Here is a 25685-nt window from a genome sequence, read left to right on the forward strand (position 1 = left end):
TCGATTATCTGGCCCGGTTTACCGCCGGTAAGAGGGGTTAAATCGGGGAAAGGTGATTGCATTCCTTTTGGAACCGGCTGCCTCCCGGGAACGAGCAAGGTGACGGTTCAAACCTCAAAACGAAATAATCTCAAAACAAATGTCTCGTAGTCTAGGCTAGATTAAGCACGTGCAGTAATGACTAAAATGGTGTTTTCACATGCAAAAGCGATTGTTTTGATAATTACGTTTAATCTGCCTCAAATTAAAACTAGTTAAAACATTCGAACGTATATGTTATATAAAATATAAAGTGTATGTTTCTGGACGATGCACCATGCTGCCCCGTCACCGGGCCATAGACCCGTACACCGCGGCTCAGGATAATAGAACTCCGTCAGATATATATAAATCATTGGTAATAAAAATAAACATTCGTCCAAATATCGTACATTCTATAAAGTAAAACATTTTTAATACAATTTTACGTTTCTGTTTGTTTGTTGTAATGTCGGATTTTGACACGTGATGATGCATCATGCAATGCAGTCTGTTAAACTCTTTCCTGACGTACTATCCATGGGTGGATCAGTTATGGTATAACTTTATTTATGTGTCAAACAAAACAACATCCTTATTAGCTAACAACTTAAGCTACTTGTCCATTCTAATTATAGGCTGCGGCCTATGTGTACACACTCACTGTAACACAACGGGGTGTGCTGCTGCTTCTGAACTAAGGTGTAAAACCACATAGCTTTTGGACCTCTTATCATCACGATAAAACAAACGTTAATTCATGCTCCAGTCACAAACAACTAGGCTATTCTGTCTATCTGAACATTTCACATGATCATTTGGTATAGAGGCCTGTTTGAGATTTACAAGAGAACAAACAGGCTTGCAGCACGTTTCCGACGCCTCCTGCTGAATTGTGTCTGTACAGGCTACCACATGTTCTGGATATGACCACATTTAGTTATTTTTATCGCTTTGGTACTATTCTTCACAAGTATGTGGTAAAATTTCACCTGATCATCAAAAACTGAAAGCACATTTTCAATTGACTAAAGTACAACACACAAAATCACACAGTAACTTTCTCACCAAACCTAATGAGTGTTTCATCTAGCTTCATATAAAGTAATTGCCTTTCACAGTGCAATGCTCACAATACTTTTCATATGATTCTCTTCTCATTTGTTTGAATACATTTGACCATCACTTAATCCAACTGTGCTTAATGGTTAATAATTTAACCATTTGGTAAACCTATAGATTTGAAACTTTTTTTTCTACTATATATGGATTTTGAGAACTACAGAAATAAAGTGTGTGTTTGTAAAGTATAAACATTTAAATGACATGTACTGTATGATACATGATAGCCATACATAATGACTACTCGTTATTGATAATAGATTTCACATGGTGGTAACCACAAGTGGTCACCATATATTCACTCCCTCCCTATCCCAGTCTGTTGTCCCCACTTGCTTCAAAATGTCCACCATTGTCCCTGTTCCCATGAAAGCGAAGGCAACCGAACTAAATGACTATCGTCCCATTGCAATCACTTCTGTCATCATGAAGTGTTTAGAGAGGCTATTTAAGGTTCATATCACCTCCACCTTACCTGACACCCTAGACCCACTCCAATTTGCTTACCGCCCCAAAAGATCCACAGACGATGCAATCGCCATCACCCTGCTCACTGCCCTTTCCCATCTGGACAAGAGGAATACCTACGTAAGAATGCTGTTCATTGACTATAGCTCAGCCTTCAACATCATAGTACCCTCCAAGCTCATCATTAAGCTCGGGGCCCTGGGTCTGAACCCCGCCCTGTGCAACTGGGTCCTGGACTTCCTTACGGGCCGCCCCCAGGTGGTGAAAGTAGGAAACAACACCTCCACTTCGCTGATCCTCAACACAGGGGCCCCACAAGGGTGTGTACTCAGCCCCCTCCTGTACTCCCTGTTCACCTATGACTGCGTGGCCATGCACGCCTCCAACTTAATCATTAAGTTTGCAGACGACACAACAGTAATGGGCCTGACTGCCAACAATGACGAGACACCCTACAGGGAGGGGGTGATGGCCCTGGTGAAGTGGTGCCTGGAAAGAAACCTCCCTCAACATCAACAAAACGAAGGAGCTGATCGTGGACTTCAGGAAACAGCAAAGGGAGCACGCCCCTATCCATATCGAAGGGACAGCAGTGGAGAAGGTGGAAAGCTTCAAGTTCCTTGGCGTACACATCACTGACAATCTGAAATGGTCCACCCACACAGTGTGGTGAAGAAGGCGCAATAGCGCCTCTTCAACCTCAATAGCCTGAGGAAATTTGTCTTGGCCCCAAAGACAAGCTTTTACAGATGCACCATTGACAGCATCCTGTTGGGCTGCACCGCCTGCAACCGCAGGGCTCTCCAGAGGGTGGTGCGGTCTGCCCAACGCATCACCGGGGGCACACTGCCTTCCCTCCAGGACACCTACAGCACTCGATGTCACAGGAAGGCCAAACAGATCATCAAGGACAACAACCACCCGAGCCACGGCCTGTTCACCCCACTATCATCCAGAAGGCGAGGTCAGTACAGATGCATCAAAGCAGGGACAGAGAGACAGAAGCTGTTTTTCAATCTCAAGGCCATCAGCCTGTTAAAAAGCCATCACTAGGCGGCTTCCACCCAGTTAATCAACCCTGTACCTTAGAGGCAACTGCCCTACACCAGAGGGAGGGAGGCAGATTGCAGGGAACTGTTTTGTCTAATGAAGTCCAGGCCATTGTCGTTGGCCATGTGGTAAACAGAGGCCTTACCATGGCAGAGGCTACCAGATTAGTGACCGGGGATGTTCTCTCGATAAGTGTGTGAATTGGACCATTTTCCTGTCAAAATGTAACATGTAATTTTGGGTGCCAGGGAAAAATGAATGGAGTAAAAAGTACATTATTTTCTTTAGGAATGTAGTGAAGTAAAAGTAAAAGTTGCCAAGAATATAAATAGTAAAGTAAAGTACAGACACCCAAAAACTACTTAAGTAGTACTTTTACTGAAGTACTATACACAACTGATTACACCACTGATGGGTACAGTATATTACATCCAGACCAGAAAGTGAAAAAACAAGATACAATACAGCAATGACACCACTTACTTAAAAGAACACACAGAACTACAATACATTGAACTACAGTAAAATTAACTACAGTAAACTTAACTACAGTAAACTTAACTACAGTAAACTTAACTACAGTAAACTTAACTACAGTAAACTTAACTGAGGCATACACTCATTGGACTGGAAACTTTGTTCCAGCTACCTACTGCTTATTCAGCCCTAAATCTGATGAGTTATCATTTTCTAAAGGAAAACATCCTTTAAGAAGAAATGACAAAAGGAAATCTAAATTTCCTGTTTTGTGACGTGGTGGAACTGTCAAACCGCAGCACTAGGATTAGGCAGTTTGATGAGCTATAAAACAATAGTGAAGTCTCGTGAAAATATGTCTGGATTAAATTGATGAGTATGAGTTTATTTATTCTTCTGCCTATTAAACCCAAATGAACCGTGGGGATTTTGATTTTCATCCAAGGGGACTCTACAACTTTAGCTGTAGTGTGTCCTCAGAAAGGTGCAGTGTTCCTTTAAAACGTTGAACTACAGTTCAGGGTTTCTCTGCTCTAAACTGTGTTCATAACCAAATGGGAAAGTGGTAATTACCAGTTGTGAAGTTGTAAATATGAGTTGAGTACATTCACATTTTGAACTTGGAAAAACCATCAAACATGGAGGTCATTAGAAGGCTTGTGAATGTTTTACTCGTTTTTGCCCATAAAAAGTATATCTAGAGCTGCTATCACTTTCTAAATCAAAAGGAAGATGAACAGAATCAATTTTGATCAAATTGTATTTTGTTCTTTCCATAAACAACAACTGCTGAAGATGCCGCCATACTTGCTGGGTTTTTTTGTTGACAAATGACGTCAGAAAGGTGCAAGTCAAGTAGGAAACACAGGATGATATGCCGCGTTCAAGACAACTGGGAACTCGAAGAAAAACTAGCTCCGACTGGGAAGAATGGTTTTGAACTGTAACAGTAACTAGGAATTCCAAGTCGGAAACTCGGCGGTATCATCCTAGAGCTCCGACTTACCGACCTGAAGATCAGTAAATTCATGATTTTACCTCAGTTTTATTCAGAGTTCCCAGTTGTCGTGAAAGAACCAATAGAGCATCCCTTGCCTGACAGGTTTCCTGACAACATCCCGAATTTAATTATGCTGCTCTATCGATCGCGCCACACACCAGTCTGGACCTACCATCCTAGAAGTAGTTTTTGCTGACTTCAAAATTACCTGATTCATGATTCGTGTAGGCCAGCTCTGGTCCAACCCATCAGTTTCTGGAACCAATCAGAACATGTTGAACGTGTTCGCATTTGAGAAGTTGTCGAGGAGGAAGCAAAAATATGGATGGGTAGCCAGGCAAGAGTTCCCCACTAGTACCAGTTGGTGGGGCTTTCAAAATTTTTTTTTCCAGTTGTATGCTCGTATTTATGAAATTACGAGATGTTATGAATGCAGCAAAATTTGGGTTGATGACTAGTGAAAATGTTTTGGCAGTAATCAACCATGTTTTACTAGTTATCTAGTCATCAACCATGTTTTACTAGTCATCAACCATGTTTTACTAGTCATCTAGTCATCAACCATGTTTTACTAGTCATCTAGTCATCAACCATGTTTTACTAGTCATCAACCATGTTTTACTAGTCATCAACCATGTTTTACTAGTCATCTAGTCATCAACCATGTTTTACTAGTCATCTAGTCATCAACCATGTTTTACTAGTCATCAACCATGTTTTACTAGTCATCTAGTCATCAACCATGTTTTACTAGTCATCTAGTCATCAACCATGTTTTACTAGTCATCTAGTCATCAACCATGTTTTGTTAGTCATCTAGTCATCAACCATGTTTTACTAGTCATCAACCATGTTTTACTAGTCATCTAGTCATCAACCATGTTTTACTAGTCATCTAGTCATCAACCATGTTTTGTTAGTCATCTAGTCATCAACCATGTTTTACTAGTCATCTAGTCATCAACCATGTTTTACTAGTCATCTAGTCATCAACCATGTTTTACTAGTCATCTAGTCATCAACCATGTTTTACTAGTCATCAACCATGTTTTGTTAGTCATCTAGTCATCAACCATGTTTTACTAGTCATCAACCATGTTTTACTAGTCATCTAGTCATCAACCATGTTTTACTAGTCATCTAGTCATCAACCATGTTTTACTAGTCATCTAGTCATCAACCATATTTTACTAGTCATCTAGTCATCAACCATGTTTTACTAGTCATCTAGTCATCAACCATGTTTTACTAGTCATCTAGTCATCAACCATGATTTACTAGTCATCTAGTCATCAACCATGTTTTACTAGTCATCTAGTCATCAACCATGTTTTACTAGTCATCTAGTCATCAACCATGTTTTACTAGTCATCTAGTCATCAACCATGTTTTACTAGTCATCTAGTCATCAACCATGTTTTACTAGTCATCAACCATGTTTTACTAGTCATCTAGTCATCAACCATGTTTTACTAGTCATCAACCATGTTTTACTAGTCATCTAGTCATCAACCATGTTTTACTAGTCATCTAGTCATCAACCATGTTTTACTAGTCATCAACCATGTTTTACTAGTCATCTAGTCATCAACCATGTTTTACTAGTCATCTAGTCATCAACCATGTTTCACTAGTCATCTAGTCATCAACCATGTTTTACTAGTCATCTAGTCATCAACAATGTTTACTAGTCATCAACCATGTTTTACTAGTCATCTAGTCATCAACCATGTTTTACTAGTCATCTAGTCATCAACCATGTTTTACTAGTCATCTAGTCATCAACCATGTTTTACTAGTCATCTAGTCATCAACCATGTTTTACTAGTCATCAACCATGTTTTACTAGTCATCTAGTCATCAACCATGTTTTACTAGTCATCAACCATGTTTTACTAGTCATCTAGTCATCAACCATGTTTTACTAGTCATCTAGTCATCAACCATGTTTTACTAGTCATCTAGTCATCAACCATGTTTTACTAGTCATCTAGTCATCAACCATGTTTTACTAGTCATCTAGTCATCAACAATGTTTACTAGTCATCAACCATGTTTTACTAGTCATCTAGTCATCAACCATGTTTTACTAGTCATCTAGTCATCAACCATGTTTTACTAGTCATCAACCATGTTTTACTAGTCATCAACCATGTTTTACTAGTCATCTAGTCATCAACCATGTTTTACTAGTCATCTAGTCATCAACCATGTTTTACTAGTCATCAACCATGTTTTACTAGTCATCTAGTCATCAACCATGTTTTACTAGTCATCTAGTCATCAACCATGTTTTACTAGTCATCTAGTCATCAACCATGTTTTACTAGTCATCTAGTCATCAACCATGTTTTACTAGTCATCTAGTCATCAACCATGTTGTTCTAGTCATCTAGTCATCAACCATGTTTTACTAGTCATCAACCATGTTTTACTAGTCATCTAGTCATCAACCATGTTTTACTAGTCATCTAGTCATCAACCATGTTTTACTAGTCATCTAGTCATCAACCATGTTTTACTAGTCATCTAGTCATCAACCATGTTTTACTAGTCATCTAGTCATCAACCATGTTTTACTAGTCATCTAGTCATCAACCATGTTTTACTAGTCATCAACAATGTTTTACTAGTCATCTAGTCATCAACCATGTTTTACTAGTCATCTAGTCATCAACCATGTTTTACTAGTCATCAACCATGTTTTACTAGTCATCTAGTCATCAACCATGTTTTACTAGTCATCAACCATGTTTTACTAGTCATCTAGTCATCAACCATGTTTTGCTAGTCATCAACCATGTTTTACTAGTCATCTAGTCATCAACCATGTTTTACTAGTCATCTAGTCATCAACCATGTTTTACTAGTCATCAACCATGTTTTACTAGTCATCTAGTCATCAACCATGTTTTACTAGTCATCTAGTCATCAACCATGTTTTACTAGTCATCTAGTCATCAACCATGTTTTGCTAGTCATCTAGTCATCAACCATGCTTTACTAGTCATCTAGTCATCAACCATGTTTTACTAGTCATCAACCATGTTTTACTAGTCATCTAGTCATCAACCATGTTTTACTAGTCATCTAGTCATCAACCATGTTTTACTAGTCATCTAGTCATCAACCATGTTTGGCTAGTCATCCAGTCATCAACCATGTTTTACTAGTCATCAACCATGTTGTTCTAGTCATCTAGTCATCAACCATGTTTTTACTAGTCATCAACCATGTTTTACTAGTCATCTAGTCATCAACCATGTTTTGTTAGTCATCTAGTCATCAACCATGTTTTACTAGTCATCAACCATGTTTTACTAGTCATCTAGTCATCAACCATGTTTTACTAGTCATCTAGTCATCAACCATGTTTTACTAGTCATCTAGTCATCAACCATGTTTTACTAGTCATCTAGTCATCAACCATGTTTTACTAGTCATCTAGTCATCAACCATGTTTTACTAGTCATCTAGTCATCAACCATGTTTTACTAGTCATCAACCATGTTTTACTAGTCATCTAGTCATCAACCATGATTTACTAGTCATCAACCATGTTTTACTAGTCATCTAGTCATCAACCATGTTTTACTAGTCATCTAGTCATCAACCATGTTTTACTAGTCATCTAGTCATCAACCATGTTTTACTAGTCATCAACCATGTTTTACTAGTCATCTAGTCATCAACCATGTTTTACTAGTCATCAACCATGTTTTACTAGTCATCTAGTCATCAACCATGTTTTACTAGTCATCTAGTCATCAACCATGTTTTACTAGTCATCAACCATGTTTTACTAGTCATCAACCATGTTTTACTAGTCATCTAGTCATCAACCATGTTTTACTAGTCATCAACCATGTTTTACTAGTCATCTAGTCATCAACCATGTTTTGCTAGTCATCAACCATGTTTTACCAGTCATCTAGTCATCAACCATGTTTTACTAGTCATCTAGTCATCAACCATGTTTTACTAGTCATCTAGTCATCAACCATGTTTTACTAGTCATCAACCATGTTTTACTAGTCATCTAGTCATCAACCATGTTTTACTAGTCATCAACCATGTTTTACTAGTCATCTAGTCATCAACCATGTTTTACTAGTCATCTAGTCATCAACCATGTTTTGCTAGTCATCTAGTCATCAACCATGTTTTACTAGTCATCTAGTCATCAACCATGTTTTACCAGTCATCTATTCATCAGCCATGTTTTGCTAGTCATCTAGTCATTACCATGTTTTGCTAGTCATCTAGTCATCAACCTTGCGCAGTACCACGGAGTAGAGATGGTGGGTGCAGCTTTGATTTTTGGACCAATGGCAGAAGAGGAAGCATTGTTCGATTCTGTTGGCGTGAGAATGAAGATGATTGGAGCATAAAGGGTGTCGTGGGTGAAGAGTCTGAGGAAGCACGGTGGTAGGAACCACTTTCCAGATTTCCTAGAGTGCCCTGTAAGGGTGCCGTGGGTGAAGAGTCTGAGGAAGCACGGTGGTAGGAACCACTTTCCATACTTCCTAGAGTGCCCTGTAAGGGTGTCGTGGGTGAAGAGTCTGAGGAAGCACGGTGGTAGGAACCACTTTCCAGATTTCCTAGAGTGCCCTGTAAGGGTGAAAGAGGTCGCAGTAACTAGGATCAAGGCTATCCATTAGGTCTCCTATGTGGAGGCAGTACACATGCTGAAGGAGCGAGATGGTAGTGGATTCCCCACAGCCTGTAGTTCATGTAATGCATCAGAGGGATCTTGAAATACTAATAGTGAAGAAGGTGAACTTAGTTGCGTTTATTGCGCAAGTGATAAAATTATAACAAATAGAATAACTCGATATCATTGTGAAGGTGCCGAAAATATTTTTGTATCTCCAGGACTTCACGGCCGAAACGTTGCAGGGAATGCTGGATGAAGATGTCCCCCTGTGTGAGGATCGGAGTAGACATTTTAATCCGACTGAAGGAATTTTAGTATATGTATTTAGTTGCTTATGGAATATTAGGTGTATTTTTTTTCCCCTTCCCCTATTATTACAACGTTCAGTTTTCACCCCATCCAGTAGGTGGCGGCATGCACCTCTCTGTTTGCGGACCGCCATAATACCAGAAGAAGAAAGAAGACGAAGACATTTTTTGACATTTTTAAAACAAGTATTTAACTATTTTTTAAATTATTTTTTATTTTGTATAACAAAGTATAATGGATGTATATTATAGTCCAGTTGGGGCGGTAATGCAACGTATTGGATGCCAATGTAACGGATGTGAAACGGCTAGCTTAGTTAGCGGTGCGCACTAAATAGCGTTTCAATCGGTGACGTCACTTGCTCTGAGACATTGAAGTAGTAGTTCCCCTTGCTCTGCAAGGGCCGCGGCTTTTGTGGAGCGATGGGTAACAATGCTTTGTGGGTGACTGTTGTTGATGTGTGCAGAGGGTGCCTGGTTCGCGCCCGGGTATGGGCGAGGGGACGGTCTAAAGTTATACTGTTACACCAACCGCCATTAAACGATGGAGGAGAAGAAGGAGGAAAAGGAAATAAGAAATAAAGTGTAGCATATTATGAATACACATGGAGTGGGTGATTACACAGGCCTTCTGGAAGATCTGGAGAAGAACAAAATGATGGACAAGAAAAATAAACTGGAAATGTTTACGAGGGAATGTAGAGGGAAGCAGTCTGTCGAGGAAGGTTGGCGTCAAGTGCAAAAAGCAGAATACGTGCTCAAGTAGCTCAGAGAGGGAACCGGACGAGAGTGTGGATGAAAGTCCTGCAGTGAGGACCGCCGAGATCGGGCCTCTGTCCGAGGATTTAAAGGATGATTCTGGCCCAGCACAGAAAATGTTGTATGCCGAAGCAGTGAAGAGGGTGGTAGATGAAGATGGGTACGGGGTGGGGGATCCTGAGAGGATTCCTGTGAGTTTACTGCTGAACATTTGCAGGGGTGGTAGTGTTGAGTGGTAGTGCTCTGTCCTCCCAGACGGTTGGTCTGGAGTAGGATTAGGGAAGGTTAAATAGTGGAATGGGGTGGTGTTTTACTGAGGGCTAATACTTGTCAGGGTAATTTTTCCTTTTCTTGTTAATTAATGTGGGTATTCCGTGAATGGCCTCACACTCCAGTACAGTAGGGGGCGGTGTAAGCACATTGAATTGGATGCGAGCCGTCAACACAATCCTAAAGAAGAAGAAGTCTGATAGGTCTGATAGGCTTGGTTCATCAAACTGTACCATGGATGCTGCTGTTGCCCAAAAACCAAAGCTATGCAGATTCTTCTTTCCTTTGGAAAAGCAATTGATGTTATTTCCCATTTTAATTCTGCTGATAAACCAGGCCTCTAAAATGAACGCCGAGGACGGCGTTATGGAGGAACTGGCATCTGAGAAAGAGGCAGAAGAAAGTCATCGACAGGACAGTGTGAATTTATTGACATTCATTTTACTGCTGACATTAACAATTCTGACCATTTGGCTTTTCAAACACAGAAGAGTTCGTTTTCTCCATGAGACCGGGTTGGCAATGATATACGGTAAGACTCGACACATTAATCTGTCAGACGTTTGCAACGCATGTAACTTTGCCAACCCAACCCCCTAATCCCCGTATGAATGATGCCAACTCACGTCGGTGATTATTAGTGCGGCTCTATGTCACTGCTACATTGAACCATGACGAGTTAGTTACAATTGATCAATATTGTAGATACATTGTAGACAGTTAAAATGTTACGGTATTACATGATGCGCCATTCAGCACTCATTCCCAGTCCTAATTGGTTCAGATGGGAGTGACAGTCTCTGGAATGTGCTACACAGTATTTAGATTGGGCATCACAGTCCTGCATAGATACCCACAGAACCATGTTCATATGCCACCAACAAATAACAATATATTATAGCTTTGACTTGATTGGTATAGCCTGAATCACATTGCACTATTGGCTAGTAGGCCTAATCATGATTTTTACTTTACATAATAGCAGAGAAATTGTATAATGTCATGGCCTGGGCTTACAACTATTGTGTTGACTCATTCATTACCCATAGCAGCTTGTAGTAACTGCTCCATATCATGGATGGAATATCTATCTAATCGATCTCTCTATCTCTCTATTCAATTCAATTCAAGGGGCTTTATTGGCATGGGAAACATGTGTTAACATTGCCAAAGCAAGTGAGGTAGATAATATATAAAGTGAATATATAAAGTGAAATAAACAATAAAAACAATAAACACTATAATTGAGAATTTCAGTAAGCATTTCTCTACGGCTGGCCATGCTTTCCACATGGCTACCCCTACCCCGGTCAACTGCCCGGCACCCTCCACAGCAACCCGCCAAAGCCCCCACAATTTCTCCTTTACCCAAATCCAGATAGCTGATGTTCTGAAAGAGCTGCAAAATCTGGACACCTACAAATCAGCAGGGCTAGACAATCTGGACCCTCTCTTTCTAAAAGTATCTGCCAAAATTGTTGCCACCCCTATTACTAGCCTGTTAAACCTCTCTTTCGTATCGTCTGAGATTCCCAAAGATTGGAAAGCTGCTGCGGTCATCCCCCTCTTCAAAGGGGGAGACACTCTAGACCCAAACTGCTACAGACCTATATCTATCCTACCCTGTCTAAGGTCTTCGAAAGCCAAGTTAACAGATTACTGACCATTTCGAATCCCACCATACCTTCTCCGCTATGCCATCTGGTTTCAGAGCTGGTCATTGGTGCACCTCAGCCACGCTCAAGGTTCTAAACGACATCATAACCGCCATCGGTAAGAGACATTACTGTGCAGCCGTATTCATCAACCTGGCCAAGGCTTTCGACTCTGTCAATCACCACATTCTTATCAGCAGACTCAACAGCCTTGGTTTCTCAAATGATTGCCTCGCCTGGTTTACTAACTACTTATCAGACAGAGTTCAGTGTGTCAAATCGAAGAGCCTGTTGTCCAGACCTCTGACAGTCTCTATGGACCGAAGCTGGAGACTCACATCTCCCTCATTAGCTTTAAGCACCAGCTGTCAGAGCAGCTTACTCACTGCACCTGCACATAGCCCATCTGTAAACAGCCCATCTATCTACCTACCTCATCCCCATACTGGTATTTATATATTTATTTATTTATTTTGCTCCTTTGCACCCCAGTATCTCTATCTGCACATTCATCTTCTGCCGATCTACCATTCCAGTGTTTAATTGCTATATTGTAATTACTTCGACCCCATGGCCTATTTATTTCCTTAACTTACCTCATTTGCACTCACTGTATATAGACTTTTTGTTTTCTTTTGTTCTACTGTATTATTGACTGTATGTTTTGTTTATTCCATGTGTAACTCTGTGTTGTTGTATGTGTCGAATTGCTACGCTTTATCTTGGCCAGGTCACAGTTGCAAATGAGAACTTGTTCTCAACTAGCCTACCTGGTTAAATAAAGGTGTTCTCAACTAGCCTACCTGGTTAAATAAAGGTGTTCTCAACTAGCCTACCTGGTTAAATAAAGGTAAATATATATACAGTTGGCTGGGTTTTCGGACATCAACAGGACAGAACAGCTATTTCCGGTAACAGCTGGTGCGCAATGTCAAATATTAAGGTAGTCTCGAGGTATTGCTTGCCTGAGGTAGAGTACCTCATGATAGGCTGTAGACCACACTATCTACCAAGAGATGTTATAAAAAACATTTTTTTATAACATAACTCAAACGGAAGGAGTTTGCATTTTGGCGCAGTGCTGAGGGGGATATTTTTCATAGCCGTCATACTAAAGCAGGAAGTACCAGTGACTCGCTCAATACGGAAGTGGTCAGATGATGCGTATGCTACGCTACAGGGCTGTTTTGGTAGCACAGACTGGAATATGTCAATGGCATTGAGGAGTATAACCCCTCAGTCACTGGCTTCATCAATAATAATCTTAGTCCCGTATTGACGCTTTGCTTATTTGATGGTTCGTCTGAGGGCACAGCGGGATTTCTTTTAAGCGTCCAGATTAGTGTCCCGCTCCTTGAAAGCGGCAGCTGTAGCCTTTAGCTCGGTGCGGATGTTGCCTGTAATCCATGGCTTCTGGTTGGAATATGTACGTGCGGTCACTGTGGGGACGACGTCGTCAATGCACTTATTGATGAAGCCGATGACTGTGGTGGAAAACTCAATACCATATTCAGGATCGAGGCAAAGATGTACAGAGCAAAGTACAGAGAGATCCTTGATGAAAACCTGCCCCAGAACACTCCGCCCCAGTCTGAGGTCCTAAGGTTCACCTTCCAACAGGACAACGACCCTAAGCACACAGCCAAGACAATGCAGGAGTGGCTTCGGGACAAGTCTCTGAATGTCTTTGTGGCCCAGCCAAAGCCCTGACTTGAACCCGATTTTAACATCTCTGGAGAGACCTGAAAATAGCTGTGCAGCGACGCATTCCATTCAACCTGACAGAGCTTGAGAGGATCTGCAGAGAAGAATGGAAGAAACTCCCCAAATGCAGGTGTGCCAAGCTTGTAGCTTCCTATCCAAAAAGACTTGAGGATGTAATCGTTGCCAAAGGAACTTAAACAAAGTACTGAGTAAAGGGTCTGAATACTTATGTCAATGTGATATTTCTGTTTTAAATGTTTTTATAAATGTGCAAAAATGTCTAAACCAGTTTTTCTTTGTCATTATGGGGTATTGTGTGTAGATTAACGAGGGGAAAAAAACTATTTAATCCATTTTACAATAAGTAACAAAATGTAGAAAAAGTAAAGTGGTCTGAATACTTTCAGAATGTACTGTGTATAGGATGAACCATGACTAGAATACAGTATATACATTATACAGTGGGTTAAACAGTATGTAAACATTATTACAGTGACCAGTGTTCAATGTCTGTGTACATAGGGCAACAGTTTCTAAAGTGCAGGGTAGAGTACCGGGTGGTTGCCGGCTAGTAACAGTGACTAAGTTCAGGGCAGAGGCAGGCTAATAGCGGCTGTATAACCATCTGATGAGATGGAGATGCAAGCTGTTTTTCAGTCTCTCGGTCCCAGCTTTGATGCACCTGTACTGACCTCGCCTTCTGGATGGTAGCGGGGTGAACAGGCCGTGGTTGGGGTCCTTGATCTTCCTGGCCTTTCTGTGACACAAGATGCTGTAGATGTCTTGATGGGCAGGCAGTGTGCTCAGAGTATCATTTTTTTTCTCCACAGGACGGTAGAGCCCCAGGGACAGTGACAATCCACAGGACGGTAGAGCCCCAGGGACAGTGACAATCCACAGGACGGTAGAGCCCCAGGAACAGTGACAATCCACAGGACGGTAGAGCCCCAGGGACAGTGACAATCCACAGGACGGTAGAGCCCCAGGGACAGTGACAATCCACAGGACGGTAGAGCCCCAGGGACAGTGACAATCCACAGGACTGTAGAGCCCCAGAGACAGTGACAATCCACAGGACGGACGGTAGAGCCCCAGGGACAGTGACAATCCACAGGACGGACGGTAGAGCCCCAGGGACAGTGACAATCCACAGGACGGATGGTAGAGCCCCAGGGACAGTGACAATCCACAGGACGGTAGAGCCCCAGGGCCAGGCCATAGCATCCTAAGAGTTACACCTTCTGTCTTACTGTGTTCAATACAAGGCAACCAAACCTCATGAAAGTCACCTGGTATACCCTTCATTTGAATGTTAAAATTCCATCTCATCCCTCATTGCTAAGCCTATTTGTAGGTGAATTGTAGTCTGTTCTGTGATAGCATCCTTATGTGGACATAGGGACAATATTTGTGCTTTAATTAGTCAGGAACTCACCACAACGGAGTTCCCGGGACATCCAATTTTCTACTGCTTGAGTTCCTGATAGAATATTGGCTAAAATTACCACCAGCACCTATTTCAGTCCTTGTCAAGCACCATGTTGCAGGATAATAACACATATTGTCAGTTAGAAACCGTTTCACATGGCATATGCCTCTTCGGTGTCATTAGTAGGAGGTTGCCTAGAGGACCAGAATCTGTCCGTCTATCTCTCTGCGTAGTCTGTGTGTGAGCCTGGCCCTCTTTGAGATGCACTGCACAACTTCCCGGCTGGTCTTAGCTGGAGGACAGACAGACAGACTCAGCTGCCGTGTGTTGCTGAGACATGACTGACTCTATGCTAATGTCCTAATACTGACTTAAGCAGTAATAATAATGTAGCTAGTAATAATAAAAAATACAATAACAATGTAGCTAGTAATAATAATAATAATGTAGCTAGTAATAATAATAATAATAATGTAGCTAGTAATAATAATAATGTAGCTAGTAATAATAATAATGTAGCTAGTAATAATAATAATGTAGCTAGTAATAATAATAATAATGCAGCTAGTAATAATAATAATGTAGCTAGCAAATGTAATAATGATAATGTAGTAATATTAATAGTCAAATCTTAATAATGATATCTACAGTAATAGTAATATTGTAGCTAGAAATAATGTAGCGAGCAAATGTAATAATGATAATGTAGTAATATTAATAATATAATATTAATAGTAAAATCTTAATAATGATAGCTACAGTAATAGTAATATTGTAGCTAGAAATAATGTAGCTAGCAAATGTGATAATGTAGTAATAATAATAGTGTAGCTAGTAATAATAATAAATAATAATAATGTAGTTAGTAATAATGGTATTAGTAGTATTAGTAGTAATTTAGCTCGTAATAATGTAGCTATTAGTAGCAATAATAATTAATAATGTAGTTAGTAGTAATAATGTAACTAGTAATAATATAAATAATAATAATAATAATAGTAGTAGTAATAATAATAATGTAGCTAGTAATAATAATGATAATACTAATGTAGGTAGTAATAATAATGAAGCTATTAGTAGTAGTAAATAATTAATAATAATGGTGTAGCTAATAATAATAATGTAGCTAGTAGTAATAATAAAAAAGTAGGAGATAATAATAATGTAGCTAGCCATAATAATAATAATGTAGCTAGTAATAATAATAATAATGTAGCTAGCCGTAATAATGTAGCTAGTAGTAGTAATAATAATCTAGTCAATAATAATAATGTAGCTAGTAATAATAATAATGTAGCTAGCAGTAATAATGTAGCTAGTAGTAGTAATAATAATCTAGCCAATAATAATAATGTAGCTAGTAATAATAATAATGTAGCTAGCAGTAATAATGTAGCTAGTAGTAGTAATAATAATCTAGCCAATAATAATAATGTAGCTAGTAATAATAATAATAATGTAGCTAGCAGTAATAATGTAGCTAGTAATAAAAATAATAATAATGTAGCTAGTAAAATAATAATGTAGCTAGTAGTAATAATGATGATACATGTAGCTAGTAGTAATAATGTAGCTAGTAATAATAATAATAATGTAGCTAGTAAAATAATAATGTAGTAGTAGTAATAATAATGTGGATAATAATAAGCTAATAATAATAATAATAATAATAATAATAATAATAATAATAATGTAGCTAGTAAAATAATGTAGTAGTAGTAGTAATAATAATGTGGATAATAATAAGCTAATAATAATAATAATAATAATAATAATAATAATAATAATGTAGCTAGTAAAATAATGTAGTAGTAGTAGTAATAATAATGTGGATAATAATAATGTAGCTAATAATAATATAAATAATGTAGCTAGTAATAATAATGTAGTTGTAATAATATTAATAATAATGAGCTGAAAGAAAATATCCCAGAAATGTTCCATATGCATTAAAAGCTTATTTCTCTCAAATTTTGTGCTCAAATTAGTTTACATCCCTGTTAGTGAGCATTCCTCCTCTGCCAAGATAATCCATCCACCTGACAGGTGTGGCAAGAAGCTGATTAAACGACATGATCATTACACAGGTGCAACTTGTGCTGGGGACAATAAAAGGCATCACACAACACAATGCCACAGATGTTTTGAGGGATTGTGCAATTGGCATGTTGAGTGCAGGAATGTCCACCAAAACGGTTGCCAGAGAATTGAATGTCAATTTCACTACCATAAGCCGCCTCTAACGAGGTTTAAGACATTTTGGCAGTGTGAAGATATTCTATCCTCAGTATCTCTCTCTCTCTCTCGCCCTCGCTCTCTCGCTCCCTCTCTCTCTCTCTCCTTCCCAGGACTGTTGGTAGGTGTGATCCTGCGTTATGGAATCCCAGCCACCAGCTACCACAAAAAAACTCCTCCCAGCTGTTCTCTTGAGGAGGGGCCAGTCAGTACGCTCCTACTGAACGTCAGTGGGAAGTTCTTTGAGTACACGCTGAAAGGAGAGATCAACTCGAGGGAGATACACAACGTGGAGCAGAATGACATGCTGCGTAAGGTAACAATCATACACGCGCACACACACACACACACACACACACACACACACACACACACACACACACACACACTATGTTGGAACAGAATGATGTGCTGCACAATAATATATATAACCCCCAAACTATTGACTAAACACTACTGAACTGTATAACCCCCCCAACTACTGACTAAACACAACTGAACTGTATAACCCCCCCAACTACTGACTAAACACAACTGAACTGTATAACCCCCCCTAACTACTGACTAAACACAACTGAACTGTATAACCCCCCCTAACTACTGACTAAACACAACTGAACTGTATAACCCCCCCTAACTACTGACTAAACACTACTGAACTGTATAACCCCCCCCCCCCCCCCAACTACTGACTAAACACAACTGAACTGTATAACCCCCCCTAACTTCTGACTAAACACGACTGAACTGTATAACCCCCCCCCCCAACTACTGTCCAACTACTGACTAAACACAACTGAACTGTATAACCCCCCCCCCCCCAACTACTGTCCAACTACTGACTAAACACAACTGCACTGTATAACCCCCCCAACTACTGACTAAACACGACTGAACTTGTGGAAAGGCATCCTGAAAACATTTTCCAGTATCCAGTCCAACCTATTTTCGTGTCAGTCTCTGCATCCTGAATCTGTGGTTGTCTGTACAGTCCTGGCTCGCTAAGTATTTGATCACAAGCAGCCCTTGTTGGCAGTGCTTTACAATGTAACCTCTTTGTCATCAGTCTGCATCTCAGCAGTGTATTAGCTGGCTAATAGCAACTTGTTTAGGATTGATCTGTTTACATACATGTTTTTCTCTTAAATGTACAGGTTACCTTTGACCCTGAAGTATTCTTCAATATACTGCTACCTCCAATCATTTTCCATGCTGGATATAGTCTCAAAAAGGTAAGTGATAGCTTTAACATTTGTATTTGTATTCTGTATTTTTAAAAAACGTTTTATTTAACTAGGCAAGTCAGTTAAGAACAAATTCTTATTTTACAATGACTGCCAACCCCGGCCAAACCCTCCCCTAACCCGGATGACGCTGGGAAAATTGTGCGCCGCCCTATGGGACTCCCGATCACGGCCGGTTGTGATACAGCCCATGATCGAACCAGAGCCTCAAGCACTGAGATGCAGTGCCTTAGACCGCTGCGTCACTCGGGAACATGTGACATGTTATTCTGATGTAATTTTTGACTTCAGATTGGCCAGTATTGTCTCCTAGGTAGTAGCATGTAAGAACTGTCCAGGTTTCTCAACATCGCAACAGTGTTCAGTTGACTCAGGACATTGTTACTGATATTAAAGGGTTAACTACTGTAGCAAGGCCCTCAACCTGATCTGGTCATCTACTGTGGTTCAGAATGGGCTGATCTGCTGCAACAACGAGATCTCTGATTGGACATACTGTAGACAGGGGAGCCCTCTCATTGGCCAGCCTTTTAGAGTATTGCCCTTCTGGGAGGAAGTCGAGACCACATGTCTCTGTCTGCGTCCCAAATGGCACCCTATTCCCTAAATAGAGCTCTATGGGCCCTGGTCAACAGTACCCCTACTGGCCCTGGTCAACAGTAGTACACTACCTCTATGGGCCCTGGTCAACAGTACCCCTACTGGCCCTGGTCAACAGTAGTACACTACCTCTATGGGCCCTGGTCAACAGTAGTACACTACCTCTATGGGCCCTGGTCAACAGTACCCCTACTGGCCCTGGTCAACAGTACCCCTACTGGCCCTGGTCAACAGTAGTACACTACCTCTATGGGCCCTGGTCAACACTACCCCTACTGGCCCTGGTCAACACTACCCCTACTGGCCCTGGTCAACAGTACCCCTACTGGCCCTGGTCAACAGTACCCCTACTGGCCCTGGTCAACAGTAGTACACTACCTCTATGGGCCCTGGTCAACACTACCCCTACTGGCCCTGGTCAACAGTACCCCTACTGGCCCTGGTCAACAGTACCCCTACTGGCCCTGGTCAACAGTAGAGCACTACCCCTATGGGCCCTGGTCAACAGTAGTACACTACCTCTATGGGCCCTGGTCAACAGTACCCCTACTGGCCCTGGTCAACAGTACCCCTACTGGCCCTGGTCAACAGTACCCCTACTGGCCCTGGTCAACAGTACCCCTACTGGCCCTGGTCAACAGTAGTACACTACCTCTATGGGCCCTGGTCAACAGTACCCCTACTGGCCCTGGTCAACAGTAGTACACTACCTCTATGGGCCCTGGTGAACACTACCCCTACTGGCCCTGGTCAACAGTACCCCTACTGGCCCTGGTCAACAGTAGAGCACTACCCCTATGGGCCCTGGTCAACAGTAGTACACTACCTCTATGGGCTCTGGTCAACAGTACCCCTACTGGCCCTGGTCAACAGTACCCCTACTGGCCCTGGTCAACAGTACCCCTACTGGCCCTGGTCAACAGTACCCCTACTGGCCCTGGTCAACAGTAGTACACTACCTCTATGGGCCCTGGTCAACACTACCCCTACTGGCCCTGGTCAACAGTACCCCTACTGGCCCTGGTCAACAGTAGAGCACTACCCCTATGGGCCCTGGTCAACAGTAGAGCACTACCCCTATGGGCCCTGGTCAACAGTACCCCTATGGGCCCTGGTCAACAGTCCCCCTACTGGCCCTGGTCAACAGTAGAGCTCTACCCCTATGGGCCCTGGTCAACAGTAGAGCTCTACCCCTATGGGCCCTGGTCAACAGTAGAGCTCTACCCCTATGGGCCCTGGTCAACAGTAGAGCTCTACCCCTATGGGCCCTGGTCAACATTAGAGCTCTACCCCTACTGGCCCTGGTCAACAGTAGTACACTACCCCTTTGGGCCCTGGTCAACAGTAGTACACTACCCCTACTGGCCCTGGTCAACAGTAGTGCACTACCTCTATGGGCCCTGGTCAACAGTAGAGCACTACCTCTATGGGCCCTGGTCAACAGTACCCCTACTGGCCCTGGTCAACAGTAGTACACTACCTCTATGGGCCCTGGTCAACACTACCCCTACTGGCCCTGGTCAACAGTACCCCTACTGGCCCTGGTCAACAGTAGAGCACTACCCCTATGGGCCCTGGTCAACAGTAGAGCACTACCCCTATGGGCCCTGGTCAACAGTACCCCTATGGGCCCTGGTCAACAGTCCCCCTACTGGCCCTGGTCAACAGTAGAGCTCTACCCCTATGGGCCCTGGTCAACAGTAGAGCTCTACCCCTATGGGCCCTGGTCAACAGTAGAGCTCTACCCCTACGGGCCCTGGTCAACAGTAGTACCCCTACCCCTATGGGCCCTGGTCAACAGTAGTACACTACCCCTATGGGCCCTGGTCAACAGTAGAGCACTACCCCTATGGGCCCTGGTCAACAGTAGTGCACTACCCCTATGGGCCCTGGTCAACAGTACCCCTATGGGCCCTGGTCAACAGTACCCCTATAGGCCCTGGTCAACAGTACCCCTATAGGCCCTGGTCAACAGTAGAGCACTACCCCTATAGGCCCTGGTCAACAGTACCCCTATAGGCCCTGGTCAACAGTACCCCTATGGGCCCTGGTCAACAGTACCCCTATGGGCCCTGGTCAACAGTACCCCTATGGGCCCTGGTCAACAGTACCCCTACTGGCTCTGGTCAACAGTAGAGCTCTACCTCTATGGGCCCTGGTCAACAGTAGAGCACTACCCCTATGGGCCCTGGTCAACAGTAGAGCACTACCCCTATGGGCCCTGGTCAACAGTAAAGCACTATCCCTATGGGCCCTGGTCAACACTACCCCTATGGGCCCTGGTCAGCAGTAGAGCACTACCCCTATGGGCCCTGGTCAACAGTAGAGCACTACCCCTATGGGCCCTGGTCAACAGTAGAGCACTACCCCTATGGGCCCTGGTCAACAGTAGAGCACTACCCCTATGGGCCCTGGTCAACAGTAGAGCACTACCCCTATGGGCCCTGGTCAACAGTAAAGCACTATCCCTATGGGCCCTGGTCAACACTACCCCTATGGGCCCTGGTCAGCAGTAGAGCACTACCCCTATGGGCCCTGGTCAACAGTAGAGCACTACCCCTATGGGCCCTGGTCAACAGTAGAGCACTACCCCTATGGGCCCTGGTCAACAGTAGAGCACTACCCCTATGGGCCCTGGTCAACAGTAGAGCACTACCCCTATGGGCCCTGGTCAACAGTAAAGCACTATCCCTATGGGCCCTGGTCAACACTACCCCTATGGGCCCTGGTCAGCAGTAGAGCACTACCCCTATGGGCCCTGGTCAACAGTAGAGCACTACCCCTATTGGCCCTGGTCAACAGTAGAGCACTACCCCTATGGGCCCTGGTCAACACTACCCCTATGGGCCCTGGTCAACAGTAGAGCACTACCCCTATGGGCCCTGGTCAGCAGTAGAGCACTACCCCTATGGTCCCTGGTCAACAGTACAGCACTACCCTTACGGGCCCTGGTCAACAGTAGAGCACTACCCCTATGGGCCCTGGTCAACAGTAGAGCACTACCACTATGGGCCCTGGTCAACACTACCCCTATGGGCCCTGGTCAACAGTAGAGCACTACCCCTATGGGCCCTGGTCAGCAGTAGAGCACTACCCCTATGGGCCCTGGTCAGCAGTAGAGCACTACCCCTATGGTCCCTGGTCAAAGGTAGAGCACTACCCTTACGGGCCCTGGTCAACAGTAGAGCACTACCCCTATGGGCCCTGGTCAACACTACCCCTATGGGCCCTGGTCAACACTACCCCTATGGGCCCTGGTCAGCAGTAGAGCACTACCCCTATGGGCCCTGGTCAACAGTAGAGCACTACCACTATGGGCCCTGGTCAACACTACCCCTATGGGCCCTGGTCAACACTACCCCTATGGGCCCTGGTCAGCAGTAGAGCACTACCCCTATGGGCCCTGGTCAACAGTAGAGCACTACCCCTATGGGCCCTGGTCAACAGTAGAGCACTACCCCTATGGGCCCTGGTCAACACTACCCCTATGGGCCCTGGTCAACAGTAGAGCACTACCCCAATGGGCCCTGGTCAGCAGTAGAGCACTACCCCTATGGTCCCTGGTCAACAGTAGAGCACTACCCTTACGGGCCCTGGTCAACAGTAGAGCACTACCCCTATGGGCCCTGGTCAACAGTAGAGCACTACCACTATGGGCCCTGGTCAACACTACCCCTATGGGCCCTGGTCAGCAGTAGAGCACTACCCCTATGGGCCCTGGTCAGCAGTAGAGCACTACCCCTATGGGCCCTGGTCAGCAGTAGAGCACTACCCCTATGGTACCTGGTCAACAGTAGAGCACTACCCTTACGGGCCCTGGTCAACAGTAGAGCACTACCCCTATGGGCCCTGGTCAACAGTAGAGCACTACCACTATGGGCCCTGGTCAACACTACCCCTATGGGCCCTGGTCAACAGTAGAGCACTACCCCTATGGGCCCTGGTCAGCAGTAGAGCACTACCCCTATTGGCCCTGGTCAACAGTAGAGCACTACCCCTATGGGCCCTGGTCAACAGTAGATCACTATATAGTCAATAGGGTTCCATTTGGGACGCACACTTCCAGTTCCTGTCTTAGGTTACCCTGCTAGACCCACTCTCTCATACTGGCCTGTGGGATGGCTGTGAAGGACACATGTCAGGCTGGTACTCTCTGATACTGGCCTGTGGGACTGCTGTGAAGGACACATGTCAGGCTGGCACTCTCTGATACTGGCCTGTGGGACTGCTGTGAAGGACACATGTCAGACTGGTACTCTCTGATACTGGCCTGTGGGACGGCTGTGAAGGACACATGTCAGACTGGTACTCTCTGATACTGGCCTGTGGGACGGCTGTGAAGTACACATACTCTACATACTCTACTTTTGTACAAAGTCATTGCTGTAGAACATTATTTAAAACCAAAAATATAAATGCAACATGTAAAGTGTAAAGTGTTGGTTTCATTTATCATGAGCTGAAATTAAAGATTTGAATAATGTTCCATAAAGCTTATTTGGCTCAAATGAGTTTCCCTCCCTGATAGTGAGCAGTTCTCCTTTACCAAGATAATCCATCCACCTGACAGGTGTGGCCTGTCTGTCGACCTCCCGGTGGCCTGTCTGTCGACCTCCCGGTGGCCTGTCTGTCGACCTCCCGGTGGCCTGTCTGTCGACCTCCCGGTGGCCTGTCTGTCGACCTCCCGGTGGCCTGTCTGTCGACCTCCCGGTGGCCTGTCTGTCGACCTCCCGGTGGCCTGTCTGTCGACCTCCCGGTGGCCTGTCTGTCGACCTCTCGGTGGCCTGTCTGTCCAGTTAGGCTAACAGCCTATCGATCTATATCCAATCTATCCATAGTTGATTATATTTTTTATTTCGGGTTCAACAAGTTGTACAGTTTTTAAAACATAATTTAAGAGTACAAGAAACCCAGAGAATGACACAAAGTGTAAACCAGGTATTTCCAATGTGGTCCAAGGTGTAGGACATAAAACATAACAGGAAATAGCACATAAAAAAGACCACGACTAAAAGTCCCACTATTTTCGACCTTCTCCTATGTAGGCCTGCACACATTTCCCCGTAGATGGGTTCTAACCGGCTCAGTCAGCCGGTCTCTAGCTATCGCCAGCTAGCATGCTTCTAGCTATCGCCAGCTAGCCTGCTGCTAGCTATCGCCAGCTAGCCTGCTTCTAGCTATCGCCAGCTAGCCTGCTTCTAGCTATCGCTAGCTAGCCTGCTTCTAGCTATCTCCAGCTAGCCTTCTTCTAGCTATCTCGAGCTAGCCTTCTTCTAGCTATCTCGAGCTAGCCTGCTTCTAGCTATCTCCAGCTAGCCTGCTTCTAGCTATCGCCAGCTAGCCTGCTTCTAGCTATCGCCAGCTAGCCTGCTGCTAGCTATCGCCAGCTAGCCTGCTGCTAGCTATCGCCAGCTAGCCTGCTTCTAGCTATCTCCAGCTAGCCTGCTTCTAGCTATCTCCAGCTAGCCTTCTTCTAGCTATCTCCAGCTAGCCTGCTTCTAGCTATCTCCAGCTAGCCTGCTTCTAGCTATCTCCAGCTAGCCTGCTTCTAGCTATCGCCAGCTAGCCTGCTTCTAGCTATCGCCAGCTAGCCTGCTGCTAGCTATCGCCAGCTAGCCTGCTGCTAGCTATCGCCAGCTAGCCTGCTTCTAGCTATCTCCAGCTAGCCTTCTTCTAGCTATCTCCAGCTAGCCTTCTTCTAGCTATCTCCAGCTAGCCTTCTTCTAGCTATCTCCAGCTAGCCTGCTTCTAGCTATCTCCAGCTAGCCTGCTTCTAGCTATCTCCAGCTAGCCTGCTTCTAGCTATCTCCAGCTAGCCTGCTTCTAGCTATCGCCAGCTAGCATGCTTCTAGCTATCGCCAGCTAGCCTGCTTCTAGCTATCTCCAGCTAGCCTGCTTCTAGCTATCGCCAGCTAGCCTGCTTCTAGCTATCGCCAGCTAGCCTTCTTCTAGCTATCGCCAGCTAGCCTTCTTCTAGCTATCTCCAGTGTAGCTGGATTTTAGTTTAGTTAGTCCTTTCTGAGAGCTGTAGTGCCAACTCAAGCCCCCAATAAAAGGACATCCTGTAGAGTTCAGAGGGATATAACATAGTATATATATATATATATATATATAGTACAAAGCAAGCTAGATCTACTCAGGCTTTTATAATGCTAGCCAGCTTCAGTTAGCTTCACATTCCAGGTCAGGTTTCATCCATATTGCTCATCCACCTGCCGCTAACTCTACTAGGCTTTTAACTGTGCGTGCATGTGTTATTTTATATTTTTTATTTATTTATTTATTTACCTTTATTTAACTAGGCAAGTCAGTTAAGAACAAATTCTTATTTACAATGACGGCCTAGGAACAGTGGGGCAGGGGCAGAACGACAGATTTGTACCTTGTCAGCTCGGGGTTTTGAACTTGCAACCTTCCGGTTACTAGTCCAACGCTCTAACCACTAGGCTACCCTGCCGCCCCAATTGTTGAACATGCAAGTAAGTAAGCATTCCGTTAGACGATGTATCCCGTACACACAGTGCCTTCGGAATGTATTTAGACCCCTTTTTCAGTATTCTAAAATGGATTCAAAAAAATCTCATCAATCTACACACAATACCCATTAATGACAAATACCCATTAATGACAAATACCCATTAATGACAAATACCCATTAATGACAAATACCCATTAATGACAAATACCCA

General features: G+C 43.5%; 1 protein-coding gene across 1 annotated transcript in view; it reads left to right on the forward strand.

The window, feature by feature from the left end:
• The first annotated feature begins 10335 nt into the window (after positions 1–10335).
• The window catches only part of slc9a7 (solute carrier family 9 member 7), a 190270-nt gene continuing 174920 nt past the window's right edge, over positions 10336–25685 (forward strand). Inside the window, exons 1-3 of the mRNA XM_036977980.1 lie at positions 10336–10661; positions 17266–17468; positions 18307–18384. Coding sequence (XP_036833875.1) covers positions 10364–10661; positions 17266–17468; positions 18307–18384 — 579 coding nt within the window. The 5' untranslated portion in view covers positions 10336–10363. The remainder of the gene's footprint in view (positions 10662–17265; positions 17469–18306; positions 18385–25685) is intronic.

The sequence above is a fragment of the Oncorhynchus mykiss genome, chromosome 1 (genome assembly GCF_013265735.2).
Source record: "Oncorhynchus mykiss isolate Arlee chromosome 1, USDA_OmykA_1.1, whole genome shotgun sequence".
Lineage (NCBI taxonomy): Eukaryota > Metazoa > Chordata > Actinopteri > Salmoniformes > Salmonidae > Oncorhynchus > Oncorhynchus mykiss.